This window comes from Saccostrea cucullata, unplaced genomic scaffold (genome assembly GCF_032062105.1).
Source record: "Saccostrea cucullata isolate Sc308-1 unplaced genomic scaffold, CSIRO_AGI_Scuc_v1 ctg376, whole genome shotgun sequence".
NCBI classification, from domain to species: Eukaryota; Metazoa; Mollusca; class Bivalvia; order Ostreida; family Ostreidae; genus Saccostrea; species Saccostrea cuccullata.
The window spans coordinates 574,977-589,183 of NW_026933720.1; the positions used below are offsets into that span (position 1 = coordinate 574,977).

General features: G+C 32.5%; 1 protein-coding gene across 1 annotated transcript; it reads left to right on the forward strand.

Moving 5' to 3' along the window:
• Nucleotides 1-2,389: 2,389 nt before the first annotated feature.
• LOC134239090 (putative leucine-rich repeat-containing protein DDB_G0290503) lies at nt 2,390-13,988 on the forward strand. The gene is made up of 7 exons (XM_062721248.1): nt 2,390-2,634; nt 3,026-3,507; nt 3,671-4,435; nt 5,704-5,843; nt 11,777-11,917; nt 12,533-12,695; nt 13,440-13,988. Exons 1-7 carry the CDS (start codon nt 2,390-2,392, stop codon nt 13,637-13,639), a joined length of 2,136 nt encoding a protein of 711 aa, XP_062577232.1. The 3' UTR covers nt 13,640-13,988.
• The last annotated feature ends 219 nt before the right edge of the window (nt 13,989-14,207 follow it).

A 14,207-nucleotide genomic window follows, 5' to 3' on the forward strand; every position in this document is an offset into this window, starting at 1 on the left:
TTTTTTTCTGAAACAACGATTTCAAATGTCTCTTTTAAAATTAACATTTGCAAATTCAATTGTCGATATAAGGGCCTTGACAGCAAATAACACCTATCACTAAGTCAAGTGTGGCTGACGTTTTTCATACTAATTGTTGAATTAGCTACTGATTTGTTCATTTTTCTGATCATGACAAAGAGCGAACTGAGTGTGACCATCATTTACTCTGGACGTCAAATTGGATAAGTGTAGCCTTGCCATATTCAATACCCTGTATTTATGTACCAATATTTTAACGCAGCCTGCATTAAGGTATTAATGTCTCCTAACTTATTCGATTAACATTCGATGTGCTTTTTCTCATGATTAGGAGAACATTGTAAAATTCGTGGACAAATCAATTTGTGTAAGTAAATTTCACTATGGAAAACTTTAGCCAGCCTTTGACCTAATAATAGGTTAATATATTTGAATACAAGTTCACTTTAAATATACAAAATGATGACTTCAAAATGCTAATAATGGGCTTAGGTTCACTATGGAAAACTTTAGCCAGCCTTTGACTTAATAACAGGTTAATATATTTGAATACAAGTCACTTTAAATATACAAAATGATGACTTCAAAATGGTAATAATGGCCTAAGTTTCACTATGGAAAACTTTAGCCAGCCTTTGACCTAATAATAGGTTAATATATTTGAATACAAGTCCACTTTATATATACAAAATGATGACTTCAAAATGCTGTTAATATCCTTGTTTCGTCAACTTGTTTGTCGATAGCGTAAGTTCTTTGGTCAATACAATAATCTTGTCAGCAAATACAATTTACACAGTTCATCATTGAGACAAATGCTTACTGACGTTTTTCATATCAATTGTTAGTCCATTTTTTGCACTGAATTGACGACGAATTTGCCCGATTATGACAAGCACATGGCGGGTTTGACTGGTCGGCAAGGGATGCTCACTCCTCCACGGCAACTGATCTCACCTCTGATGTTTTGGAGGTCCGTGTTCTCTCTGCTTCTATTTTGTATTGGTTTATTGACTTTTGATCTTGAATAACGTTCTCTATATAGAAATTGAAAATTTTACGTTTTGGTTTTATTGATTAAAAAGAAATTGTGAATTCAAATTTTTCAAGAGGTTCTCTAAAGTTTTGATTATCCACAGCTGATATTCACCAATTCTCAAATATATTGATACACAGTACTCCTTAATTAAGTTTCTCCTTTTAATTTGCTTCCGACGCCAGTGTTGTTTATAATAATAAATATATATAACACATGATTTTGAAGAAATTTCTCCATAGGGAGACTTTCGACTTCGAGACTTTTTAAATCGTATGTAGGTCGAAACAATGACGTTATCAGCAAATGCAATTTATTATGAATTATAAACTTGAAAAAAATATACATTCTTGTTTGATATACCAACATGTTGAGCATTTCATATTTTAATTAAGAAGAACTTTTTATATATTCTCGGGGAATATAACTCTAGCTTATTTTTCTTTTTGTTTAGTTATCTTTAGTTATCTCTCTTAGTTGAAAGGACTAAACTGAAAGTTGACTAGATTTTGCGAATTTTACCACGCTGACCAAATCAGGTAGCAGGATTTTCATATATATACATAGCTCTTCTTTCTAAAATCGCTGTCGTAGGAAGTATAAACTTAAGACTTTGAGTGCTTAAAATATTGAACTAAATTAATTTACATATTAAGCTTCATAGAGTATTAATTGTTACTAGTATATTTGTATTCACTAATTTAGGCTTTTTACTTCTGAGTTGGTCGATGTATATATATTCATGTAAAAATTCTCAGAAAATACGGATCAAATGTGAACAAACTGGCATTAATTTCGCCAGTAACCAATGCAAGGATGTAACAACATACGAAATTCGAAAATATTCTTCCTCAAAAGATATGTGACACTATCAGTTACAAACAGCTGACAAACATGGACATGTTAAATACGTTTTTAATCGATTTGCTAAAATGATTTTGATTTATTCTCTATTTGGAACGTTCGTTGCAGATAGACGAACTGTTAGTGATATGCTTCCAATATTGAACTACATGTACATCTGTACCGATAATACTGTGATGATAATGTTATCTTGCTTTTAAAGGACTCAGGCAACTTGAAGTTGTTTCGCTGTTTATACACAAGCCTTACGTTTTTAAAAGTTGTAATCAGCGACATAGATCAGTAAAATACGAATCATTTTTAAAAGTTTACCTTTCATTATAGTTAATGTTTCATACGATAGGAATTTAAGGAAAAAAAATAATGGTATGAAATCTAACAATCAAATTCACGACTAATTTAAGTTCATGTATCCTTTTTTTCTTTAAAAAGATATGGAACTTATGAGAAAGTAATACTTATTTAAGAATGGGTGAAAAGAGCAAGAAAGGAAAAGTACGCAGTGAAAAGGATGACAAGAAAACAAACGCTAAAACCTCTAATGATGATTTGTGTTACGATGAAAATTCAGCAGACGGGAACGACTTCCAGGAACTGTCCGCGGTTAAAGACGATAGAAGTAAAAAAGAGGAAGAAGTAAAAACAACCTCTATGGAAATATGGAAAGACAAAAGGTTACGGATAGTGATTTTTATTGCAGGAGTATTACATAGGTAAGTATATGTTTTCCTGTTAAAAAATACCTTCATAAGCAGTGTTGTACAAATTCTACTAAACTTTTGTTTATTTAACAATGTTTTTTTTTCTTAATTTTCAGTTTTATGCCTCATTTATAATTCATAATTTACAATGTAGGGTACACGATAATTAATTTCATATGCTGAACATCTGAAACAGTAAACCAAATCCATTGATATGAATATGTCCTTTATTATTCAAAACCTCTGGCTTGAGATATATTTAAGCAAATTATTTCATCTTCTTTTGTAAAATCTTTGCATGGAAATGATTATTCAGTTTAACGAATGGGTATAAGATGATACAACATGATATGTTTGTAATTTAATTATATGCATAATACATTCTTAAATTTCATTTGTACAGTTTTCAGATATGCGGGATAACTTATTTATTGCATCGAAATACTACCGGACGAGTGTGTCTGCAATCTTATCACAAAGTTCCACTACTAACAGACCCCGAGGGCTCCTCGTCAGTATCAGAAAGAATCATAAATGATGTTAAGGATTTAAAATTTTTACACAACGAATTCCACAGTTATGTCAAAGACAGGCAACAGGAAACGGAGGCATGGGTGAATGAATTGTCAAACTGTAACAAAACGTTGGATTGTATGATTAAAAACATAACTGATTTGGAAGAACACAAGCATAGAATTTTACAAAGTATTAACGTTTTGCAAAAGAACTACGCCAACAAAACAGAAGAAGAAAAGCAACATCTAAAGCAGCTAGAGGCAAACTTCACAGAAAAGATGCTAGAAGTGAAGCAAAATATAAGCCGTTTTCATGAAGAGGTTAAGAAGAATAATAGTGAAATAAATAACGAAAGAAGATTACTTGAAGGTATATATATACATATTTTTCCTCACATTTTAAAAAAAGCAAAATGCATACACACATCTGCAATTGTATATTTCTTTAAAGAAATTTTATAGGAGCTTGTAATTGTTCAATTATGATAACATTCGTCAATTTTTTTTAAAAATACGTTTAATTATGATTGTAGAAATACTTCAAAATAATTTATCGATGAAATCAAGAGAACCATATGTTGAACTTGACAAGAAATTCGATGACCAGAAAAAGGAATTTGATGAACACAAGAATAAAATATCTGTTGATATTCAAAGAATAAATGCAAGCATCACAAAGCTTGACGGGAATTTAAATGAATACAGCAGAACTTTGATGAGAAAAGAAGAGACTATTGATAGACAATTTACTCAAGTCAATCAGAGTATATATGAATTACAAAAAAGGGTCAATGAAATTGATGACGAAGCGAAGAAGGTTAAGGAAGAAGTTGATGCCGAAAAAAAGAAAATTGAATCCACTTTGACTAATATTAAAAACATCGAGGAAAACATAAACCATTTAAACATTCATAATAAAGAAAAAGATGAGCACACCAAAGACAAATTTAGTTACATCGATCAAAAATTGAAAGAATCGAAAATAATGATGAAGGAATTTAAAGAAGGAGTAAAGACAATTTACAGAAAAGTTAATACCGAAAAGAGGAAAGTTGAATCTACAATGGTTTACGTCAAAGAAGTGGACGATAGAATAAAAGAATTACACAATCATACCACAGAAAACGAAAAAGAAGTCAGGGAAAAAATTAATAGCACCGAGGAAAGAGTGACAATGGTTGAAAAAGAAACGAAAAGAATTATAGAAAAAGTTAATGACGAAAAGGAGAAAATTGAATCCAAACTGGCTGGGGTTCACGGGCAGTTAGACTACTTCTCTCTTGAACTAAATGATATCAGTGAGTTTCCTTACTGTATCCTCGGCTAAACTCTGCGATAATTAGGGATCACTTTACCTTTTGTCTGTTCATCGGTTTCTGTCTCTTGTCCTGTGCGCATTCGCGGATCTAGAGGGGAGGGGTGGGGGGGGGGGGGTCAGGACCCCCCTGTAATTTGCAAGGTTATTAAATTCATATACTAAAGCAACTAAAGCATACTCCCCTCGGGAAACGCAGACCCCCCTGATAAACGCAAATTTGTGTTAAATCAGTATGAAAAGTGGCTTGAAAAAGCTTTGAAGCATCAGAAGTCATCGAAAACACCCCCCTCCCCCACGAAATAGGTTTTTGGAATTACGGCTTGTTTTTTTTTTTTTTTTTTTTTTTTTTTTTTTTTTGTTTTTGTTTTTTTTTTTTGCTTTTCATTAAATTTCTGGGTTGGAGTTTTTTTTGGACTGGGGTAGACCCCCTCCCCCCGGAAAATTTTCTGAATCCGCGCCTGTATACGTGTATAGTTTGAACAGTATCAGGCTATAGATGTGATACTAGTACTTTGTCTTTCATCTTGGATAGTTAGGGCGTGGATATACCCGGGTATACATTAGCATCTGTGTCACATTCAAAACATTTCTGAGAAAGTCAATGTCCATTGATCTTTGCATGTTTGCTTTCAGTCTTTTTTTAAGATCTATAACGTTTTTCTAATATTTTTATACATCAAGTTATATTGAAAGCAGACAATATCCCGACGAGAATTATCTTTTGAACGAACATCCAGAAGATAGACGGACGAACGATACATTTATTTTCCAAAGCTTAAGATTTTTATGATTTTTGACCTGTTATAAGTTTAAAAATCAACATTCAAATTTTAAAACAATATGGAATTTGGCATGTTGATATACATAAGTTACAATGATAACTGACCTTGTGATAAAGAGTTCGACATATTTTTTTGTCTTTGAAGTAATAAAATTTCGGAACTTAAAACTTAGCATACTGATTGCAACAATACTTTTAAATTCAAAACGTAATTTTATTTCCTTGACATAGATCTTCCATTTAGCTTCCTTCTCATTATAACCTTAAATTTACTTTGCCCTAAACATCCGTGAAGGTGCAGGTGCACATGACACTAACTGCTGGAAAGAATATTTTTACTACAAGTCTCTTTATTATCTTTTCTTTAATCCCAATTTCAATCAGCATGCCCTTTTATCAGAATTCACTTTTACATGTACTTTTCAAATATAAGATATATATAATAGTATATGTTTATTTTTTGTAAGATCTGTACATTGTGGGATTCTTGCTCCTAGTGGTAATGGCTGTCATTCTCACTGCATACAAACTTCTGATACCATCACCAGTACCTTCTTATCAACCGACAGCAGCAAAATCTGCTCCGCAACCAAGGGTAGGAGGGAAGGTAATGAACATACATGTACTTGACTACTCTAAATAAATAGTTACTTAACAACACAAAACTATGATAAACGTGATGATTTCAACATTTCTATCGTCAAATTATATCAGAAATTAAAAAAAAATTAAAAGAAAATTAAATAAAAGAAATTAAAAAATCTTGACTATAATCTCAGCTATAATAGGACATCCGATCCTAAGTCAGGAAGGATATAACTCTTAATATAATTATTGAATTTAAAAAGTTTCAACATGAAGCTAAAAATAATGTGTTTCAGGCTTTATAGGGTAGGACACATCTATTTCATATTTAGATTTTTAACTTGAAAATGACATCATTGGTTATCTAACTACTCAGCTTTATGATAAACATGATGACTTAACTTTTCCATCGTCAACTTCCCTTTCTTATGCAGCAATATACCTTGATCATCTGCATACGGAGTTTATATCTCTCAGTTGATTTGATACACAAGAGCATGCTCTATGTATGCACAATTTCTAACAACAAAGAAATTGCTGAAACAAGAGTATATAAGCAGTCTCGTTTAAAGTCGCCATTTCGCAAGTTCCATTGTCAATACAAAGACCTTGTCAGCAAGTAGAAACTGTCAAATAATGACTCAAATTTTTCATACTTATTGATAGGCCATTATTTACAAACTGACTTATCGACGGATTTTTCCCGATGAAGACAAGGAGCACATGTCGGGGGTGCTCACTCCATGGCACCTGATCCCACCTCAGAATATTTAGAGGTCCATGTTTGCTCTGCTCCAATTTTGTAATGCTGAAATAGACTTTAAAGCTTAAACAATTTTCGCTATCTCCATATATTTCATTGTAAAAAATAAGGACCAAAGCTCCCTTCCAAGGGCAAATAATAAAGAGAATATTATCAAAGTTGTTGGTTTTTTAACCTAAGTTTTAAGAAATGGTAATACTAAAACAATATTGAGCATAATTTTGAAGTTTAAATAAAGGTTTTTAAGAAAAAGACTAAAGCTTGAATTTTAATATACATATATATAGGATCTCCCATGGTTTGTGGTTTGATATGATTTTTATCCACTGAGTTGTGTTTTTTCAAAGAGCCTTGGCGAGGGGATAGAAAACACAACGAGTTGGATAAAATCATATCAAACCACAAACCATGGGAGATTCTTTTTAGCACATATTTTTGTTCACTTTAAATGTGTATTTTGTCTTTATTTCTAATTCAAAGTTCCCTTTCGGTTACCTCGGACCAAGTAACGTAATAATGTGAAAGAAGAAGGTATGGTTTTAGCTTTATTGCGCCCTAAAAATGTAATGACATCACAAAGTTTTGAAACTGGCTTAAGGTAGCTAAGGACACCTGACCCCAAAAAAACCTGTCAATAGATTTTGTTGAAATTTTCACATGGCGTAAAGGGATGTGTAATGAACACTTAGTCGAAATATGAACATGGCATTGTGGGTAAATTACGGAACCAGGGGGCACTGAGTTACCTCCCCTTTCCAGTCACTCAAAAAATCATAATACAAGATATATATTACACATAAAAAATTTATTATGCAACATACATTCAATATCAAAAATTATTTTTAAACATTATTGATACTAAAAACTTATTTGAACAATGGATTGTCTGAATATAGATGAATTAAGAGAATACAACATGTAAAACATTTGAAATTTAACAAATTTGTCCATTTTCAGGCATACAAATTTGACACTTTTTAAATTCTAAAAAAAATCTGTCCAATAGAATTTTATTTTTTTATCATTATATAAAAGATTTATCTAATACCATTCTTCACTCAAAAAATCTTGGTCACATTGAGGACTAATAAAGGTACCAAATGGTCCACAACTACCCCCCCCCCCCCCCCCATTTTGATTTCCCGTCATAAAGGTAAGAATAATGATTAAAGTGGCTATTCAAAAAACTGCATAGCAAATTAGGGAAAACCAACTGAAGAAATAAATCAGAAGTAAAAATCAATTTCTAATAAATGACTAAAGAAAATATTTTTTTGAAATTAGAAATAATATACATTGTACATGTAGAGTAATATTATAAAGAGTTACCTCCCATCTACTCTCACAATAAAACTTGTACCACGGTAATTAAACCAATATTGAAATAATCCATAAAAAATGAATTGTTAAATATGTGCTTTATTTTTTTTTTTTTCGAAAATTCCTCAACAAATATTAAAATATAAATTTATATTTCAACAATAGATACTTGAACAAAAATGTAATTAAAAAAACATATAAAAAAAATCTTCAACATGAACCCTTTTGATTACTTTCATGCAAACAAAGTCTATGTTTTCTTATAGATTTCTAAAAAATATATTGTATGACAAAAATGTCCAATACAATGTCTCACTCAGAAATCTTGGCCACATTGAGAGGTAATTAACTATTAAGTTAAAAAATGGTCTAATACCCCCCCCCCCCCCTTTATTCATCTAATATTTTTTTCATTGCAATGTCAAAAATCCCCCTAATTATTAACATGTCAAATGCATGCTACTTTGTCCGAAAAAAAACATTTTGGTCATACAGAATTAAAAAAATCCATCTGACATAGCACTGCACAATTCACAAAATTCTATTTCATAGAATAATAAGAATATCATTGAAAAAAATATGATAAGTACTCTTTCAAATTGATCAAAAGTCATTTTATTCCATAAGCAGGTAGGATAATAACCGTCCTTGACCTAAGCCTGAGGCATACATAAACTTTACATAAAAACTAAAAACAAAATGACAATGCTGCACTGGGACATAACACTTGACGCAGGACATTTTATATAAAAAGTTTTTTAAAAAAAGGATTCTATATAAATATCTGGAGCACCTTATTAACAAACCTGAAAAACACTCACAAGGTAGATTATGCATAATATCTGTTGAGTGGCCTATTATTGAACCCGACATCACAAATCGACATATAATTATGCATACATTTTTTAAAAAAGAATAATCTACAGCAGCGTAATACTGCAACTGACATAAGCAAAACATAACATAGTACATTAAACATGAAAAGTAAAAAAAGGCTGCGTGTGGAGTGATCTATTACCACACCAGACATAACACGTACAGGGTAGATTATACATGAAAAATGGGGAAAAAAATCTATATGTGGAGTGATTAGTTACCACTTTTGATGTAACACTCAATCAACAGATAAATGTAATATAAAACTGACAAAGAAAAGTAGTCTATTGACTATGATAGTTCATTTTCAACAAGCGATTCTTGTCCTGCTCTTTTTGGAAGGGATGGAAAGTCATGCTTCGGTCGAGCTGCAGTAGTTGAATCATCACCAGCATGAATGGTCTGAACCTCACATTCATATATCTTGTACTCTGTACTTTATGAATTTATCTGTAATATATAAAATTTAACAAATTACAATATTATCTGCTGTCAACATCAAAATATATTTCTCACGGTGTCTATATCCTGTATATAGAATTTCGGTGAACATGTATATGTAACAGGAAAAGAGAAAATGTATGGATGGACAGGGAATCAAACCCGAGACCCCTGAATCACTAGTCATATGTGCTATACCGACTGAGCTACCCTGTATGATATCCACGACCCAAACCATTACATACATGTTATTGTATATATATAACTTGCAGAAGTTTACACCTCATACATGTAAATTGCCAATTTTCTACACTTATTATATTAGACATAGCAAAATTTAAATGATGACTTAATCATTATCACTATTATGCTGACAGCAAGATCCCCTGGTCTGCTATCCAGCATCAAATATGCATTTCAACTGGTCCTGATTAACATTCTTCATCTCTAGCTATCCAACAAGACTCCTTGGCCTGGTTCCACAATTAACGGAGGCCAACATCTCTATTTCCTCAAAGTGGGGAAACCAAATAGGTGAAGTGTTACATGTACAGGTGCTGAGAAAATTATTTACTACATGGGTTGGATGGTCCTATACCAGAAAGTACCATCTTGATGGCTGAAAAAAAAAATAGATTAAATAAATATACATGTATACCAGCAAAATCAAAATTTTATTTAATTATATTAGTTGATTGACAAATCACTTTTAAACAAGAAAATCTTGAACTAAAATGCCCCACTACCTTACCAATATTCTAACTAAAAATACAGCAGCAGTAATATAAAGATTTGTGAATTTCATCAGACCAGTAAACATGCCAACAGTTTCAATGTTTACCACATTGACACAGTTTTTCCCAGAGAAGAAAAGCAAAAATAATCTGTTTCCAGGCAGTGTATGTATAATATCTTGGAAATAAAAATAAATTATCTGTCCGTCATTGCAAATAAATAATCTGACATCGATAAAATTTGCCCCCCCCCCCCCCATCAAATGACAGTTCCTTACTCTGAATTTACTAAAGTGAAGTTTATTCGTCATGCTGAATTACAATAGGCCTATAATTATGAAAGAAGTTTGAAATGAATTGTTTAGTTATGTCATATTAATATTTATATGACTTACCAAGAGCTACTTTTGGCCTCTCTAGTCTATCGTATTCCTTTCGGGACCGGGCTTTCCCGTGGAAAGTGTCAGTAAATCCATAAATAGTACAGTACATGTACTATCAGTCACATTTAGGCCTGAATGTATTGATGCAATAAACAGATAAAGTACCGAGTCACCATCGCTTTCAAAGTTGGAAAAGACACAAACGATTGCCTTTATCACTGTGACTGTAAGCATGTAAACTGGTTTGTCAAGTTCCTCATCTCAACAAATCTTCGTCCCTCGTTCGATTTGATGTCATTTTATGATTCACACCAGCTGCGTCGTCTGCTTTGGAATAGGGGTGCAAGTCGTTTGCGATGTACGGATATTTTATTTTGTAAAAAAGTTTTAGTGTTGTCCTGTTTCTTAAGATGTTATTATTCTCTCATTCACTTTAATTTACTTGATCTACCTTTACAGCGGAGCCTTCCTATAACGTTTCCCGTGTACTTTTCTCGGAGCACGTTGTTGACAACTGATGTCCGCCATATTGAACTTTGCGCATTTCCGGAATAAGTGAACCGAAAAATTCTTTAATTTAGAATTAACATGCAATGTCACGTGATCGCTATCCGTAGCTACGTTAAATATTAGTTAGATAAATGACTCTGATAAATCAGGAAGGATATGGCATGAGGGTTTACCATTCTGCAAATATGACGTCATTAATGTGAAGCATTTCTCTATTTTCAACAGAAAAAGCCTCAAAATGGCAAATTTCAAGGGTGATTTTCCTTAAAAAAAAAAAAAAAAAAGCAGTGTCCACAGCCGTCGCCCATGTTAATTTTTTGATATTTTGTGCAAAATTCAATAACAAATCACATATCTCAAGATCTTTGTGGGCGATGCCTGTGGACATTGTTATCTGAAAGAAATTCCATTGAAAATTGGTGTCTTCTGCAACTTTTTAAGAAAATACGGGAAAATGCACTTGTTTATGACGTCATAATTACCATTTAAAAACACATGTGAGAAAAATGACGTGTATGATTTTTCTGCATTGAATTTCAATTCTTTAAAAAGCATGAGTTTTCAACTTTTACATCAGTTTCATTTTTTAGAAAATCACAGGGCAAAATTTGTATGGAAACCATACCTTCTTCTTTACAAATTAAGTCATTCTCTCCATCATGCACATGTATTTGTTTATTTATATTACGTCACGCGGCGTAGGAATACATAGTGTTGATACGAAAACAATATCACATGAGCTATATCAACGGGATAAAGGGGGAAATATGTGATAAACATGTATACTGAGATCTTTCTGGTCATTGCAGGCGCTTTGTGTATTAAAGACACTGTTGACCATTGCATATCTGCCACTATTTTCTACTGTTAACATTATATTATCATTTGTCTATTCAATTCTGACAAATCAAACATTTTTTTCTTTTAGTTTTCATCTGAAATTGTTGAAGGTATATCTAGACAAACTTTGGAGCCAGGGATAAGCCTCATAAGCTTCAACTCTTCTTCACAGAAGTTTCACATGAACCTTATAGATGCAGTCCCTAAGCCTACTTCTACAAAAGTCCATGTATGTACTGTTGTAATTTATCAATTGTTTAATGAAAGGTCAATATGTTTACCTCACCGATAAAAAGCAATTAAAATTCATTTTCTATTACCATTTTTTTCTTAAGAAGTCCTTTGGACAAGAATTCATAGTTCCTTTTAAACGTATTTATTCATATACTGTAAACCAATTTTTATTCGCGACGACTTTATTTCGCGATTAACCGGGGGTAAGCTACTTCGCGACGATTAATTTTCGCGATCAAGACTTTTTTGATCTGTTTTCAATAGAAACAGAGGCTTTCAGGACCGGTTCGCGGCGAGAAATATTCGCGATGACGAGGCTCTCGCGAACTTCGCGAATATTTCTCGCACGCGAATAAAAATTGGTTTACAGTATATAAGGATTAACGGTAATTTCAGATTTTACTGCGATGTTGTTGTAATGTAATATTAAAAATGATATCCTACAGAATTTTGTTAAGTTTTACTATATCAAGATTGTGTGCATCCTATAAACAATGGACTAGTTAAAAAAGACTTTTTATTATAATATATACCTATGTAGCATAAAAGCTACAATCTCACCCTAAAAAGAAACATGCATTGTTATGATTTTCACGTTATCTTTATATAGCCTTGCCCTATCCAATGTTCGAATGATATCCTAAGAATTAAGCCCTCTAAGGTTGCGTTTGTGTTTGTTGACTTTAACGAGAGGAACATCATTCTGGAGGACCCGGAGACAGAAATAGGTGACCTCCGCAGACTGACCACTGAAGGACTCCTCAAAATGGGCTGTAAGTTTTACAAAAAATATAGACATTATTGGAAATTGTATACCTTTAATCCATACCCTTGTAACGAGTTTCTGGGAATGTTTGCTGTACAAATTATTCTAAACATATTCATTTTTTGTTGGAATCCATGCACACAAAAAATTGACAGAAAGTTCTGTGCTTGAATGAAAAAAAATGTAGTTCTTGTTCGACAACACTCGCAGACTGACCACTTAAGGACTCCTCAACATGGGATGTAAGTTTCTGTACATTTGAGCTTTACAGTCTCTACTGATCAAGGACCAGCTGTTGTTTTTTTTCCATTTTAAATGAGTGCTGTTTCCTTGGTTACTTAAATGGAAATTTCTGTGAAATTCTTTCAAAATGCTACTTCTCCTAAAGTTTTCTTCTGAATTTTATTTAACTTAATATGCAGACATGAATTATATAGAAAAACATTTTATATTTACAGCATTTTTTACTTTTATGAGGAATGTTGTCAAGGTTACTTAATAAAATAAAAATTTGTCTAAAATTTTTTAAGAATACTACTTCTCCTATACATTTATAGATTCATTGCAATAAATCCTACCAAAAAATAAACTAAATGAAGGATTATTGCTTTGCATAGTTTCCAAGTGCCCCTTCTCCCGCTCTTTATTTTGTTACAAATCAGGAGAGCTACAATCTTCTCAGAGACTTCTGGTTAATAGACCTCAAGGAATCTAAGAAATTCATTATAATTATATAACTCTATTTATACAGGTGATGTTTTTGTTGTGTATGTGAGAGATAGAGGCTCGGAGACTTTAGCACCAGGTCAGCTGTACAACCCCCAGCTCTACTCTGTTGGACATCACTCTCTACTCTCCAGACTCAGGGAGAGAAACCGTGTGTTGTCTGTCTATAACAGCTTCCTCCCACACCAGGTCAAGTTCCTCGAGGACTCTCTCAAAAGGTTGTGATTCCGAGTTCCATCTCACCGCTGTGATATATTTGTTATCCAATCGCAACAAAGTTGGAGGGGATTTAGTAAGGCAATAATGTGTTCGTTTGTGAGTGAGTTATTGATGTACGAAATAGAAGTGATGTAATTTGCATCGGAATGAATGTTGAATGCTGTGTTGATTTAAAGATACATGTATTCTTTTTGAAAGAGGACGCTTCGCTCTGCAGTGCCCTTGTTTTATATTGTTTGACATTTCAAATGATGTGGTTTTCTTATTTTGGTAATTTACTTAGAGAAATACAAATAAAATGCTTTGTGTTTAAAGTCATCTACTCATTAAATTTTGAGCAATTAGATATGTTTAATACCGGTATATTATTTCCTTGTTATTTGAATTGAATTTGCTGTAAATGTTTCTGATTATGGTGATAATTCTTCATTATACTGTAGAGGTACTTTTTTCCGTGTGGTATTAATTTATGCTATGTACGCGATCGATCACAAATTTTCGGCGGAAATTTGTCCAAGCATACTTAATACAAATGTAAGGCTTATAGTGAAAGTCTTAGAAATCCGCGTAATTT

Coding starts and splice junctions, on each gene's coding strand:
- LOC134239090 (XM_062721248.1), top strand. CDS start 2,390: ATGGGTGAAAAGAGCAAGAAAGGAAAAGTACGCAGTGAAAAGGATGAC. Junction 2,635..3,025: donor ATTGCAGGAGTATTACATAG/GTAAGTATATGT, acceptor TCATTTGTACAG/TTTTCAGATATGCGGGATAA. Junction 5,844..11,776: donor AACCAAGGGTAGGAGGGAAG/GTAATGAACATA, acceptor TTTTTCTTTTAG/TTTTCATCTGAAATTGTTGA.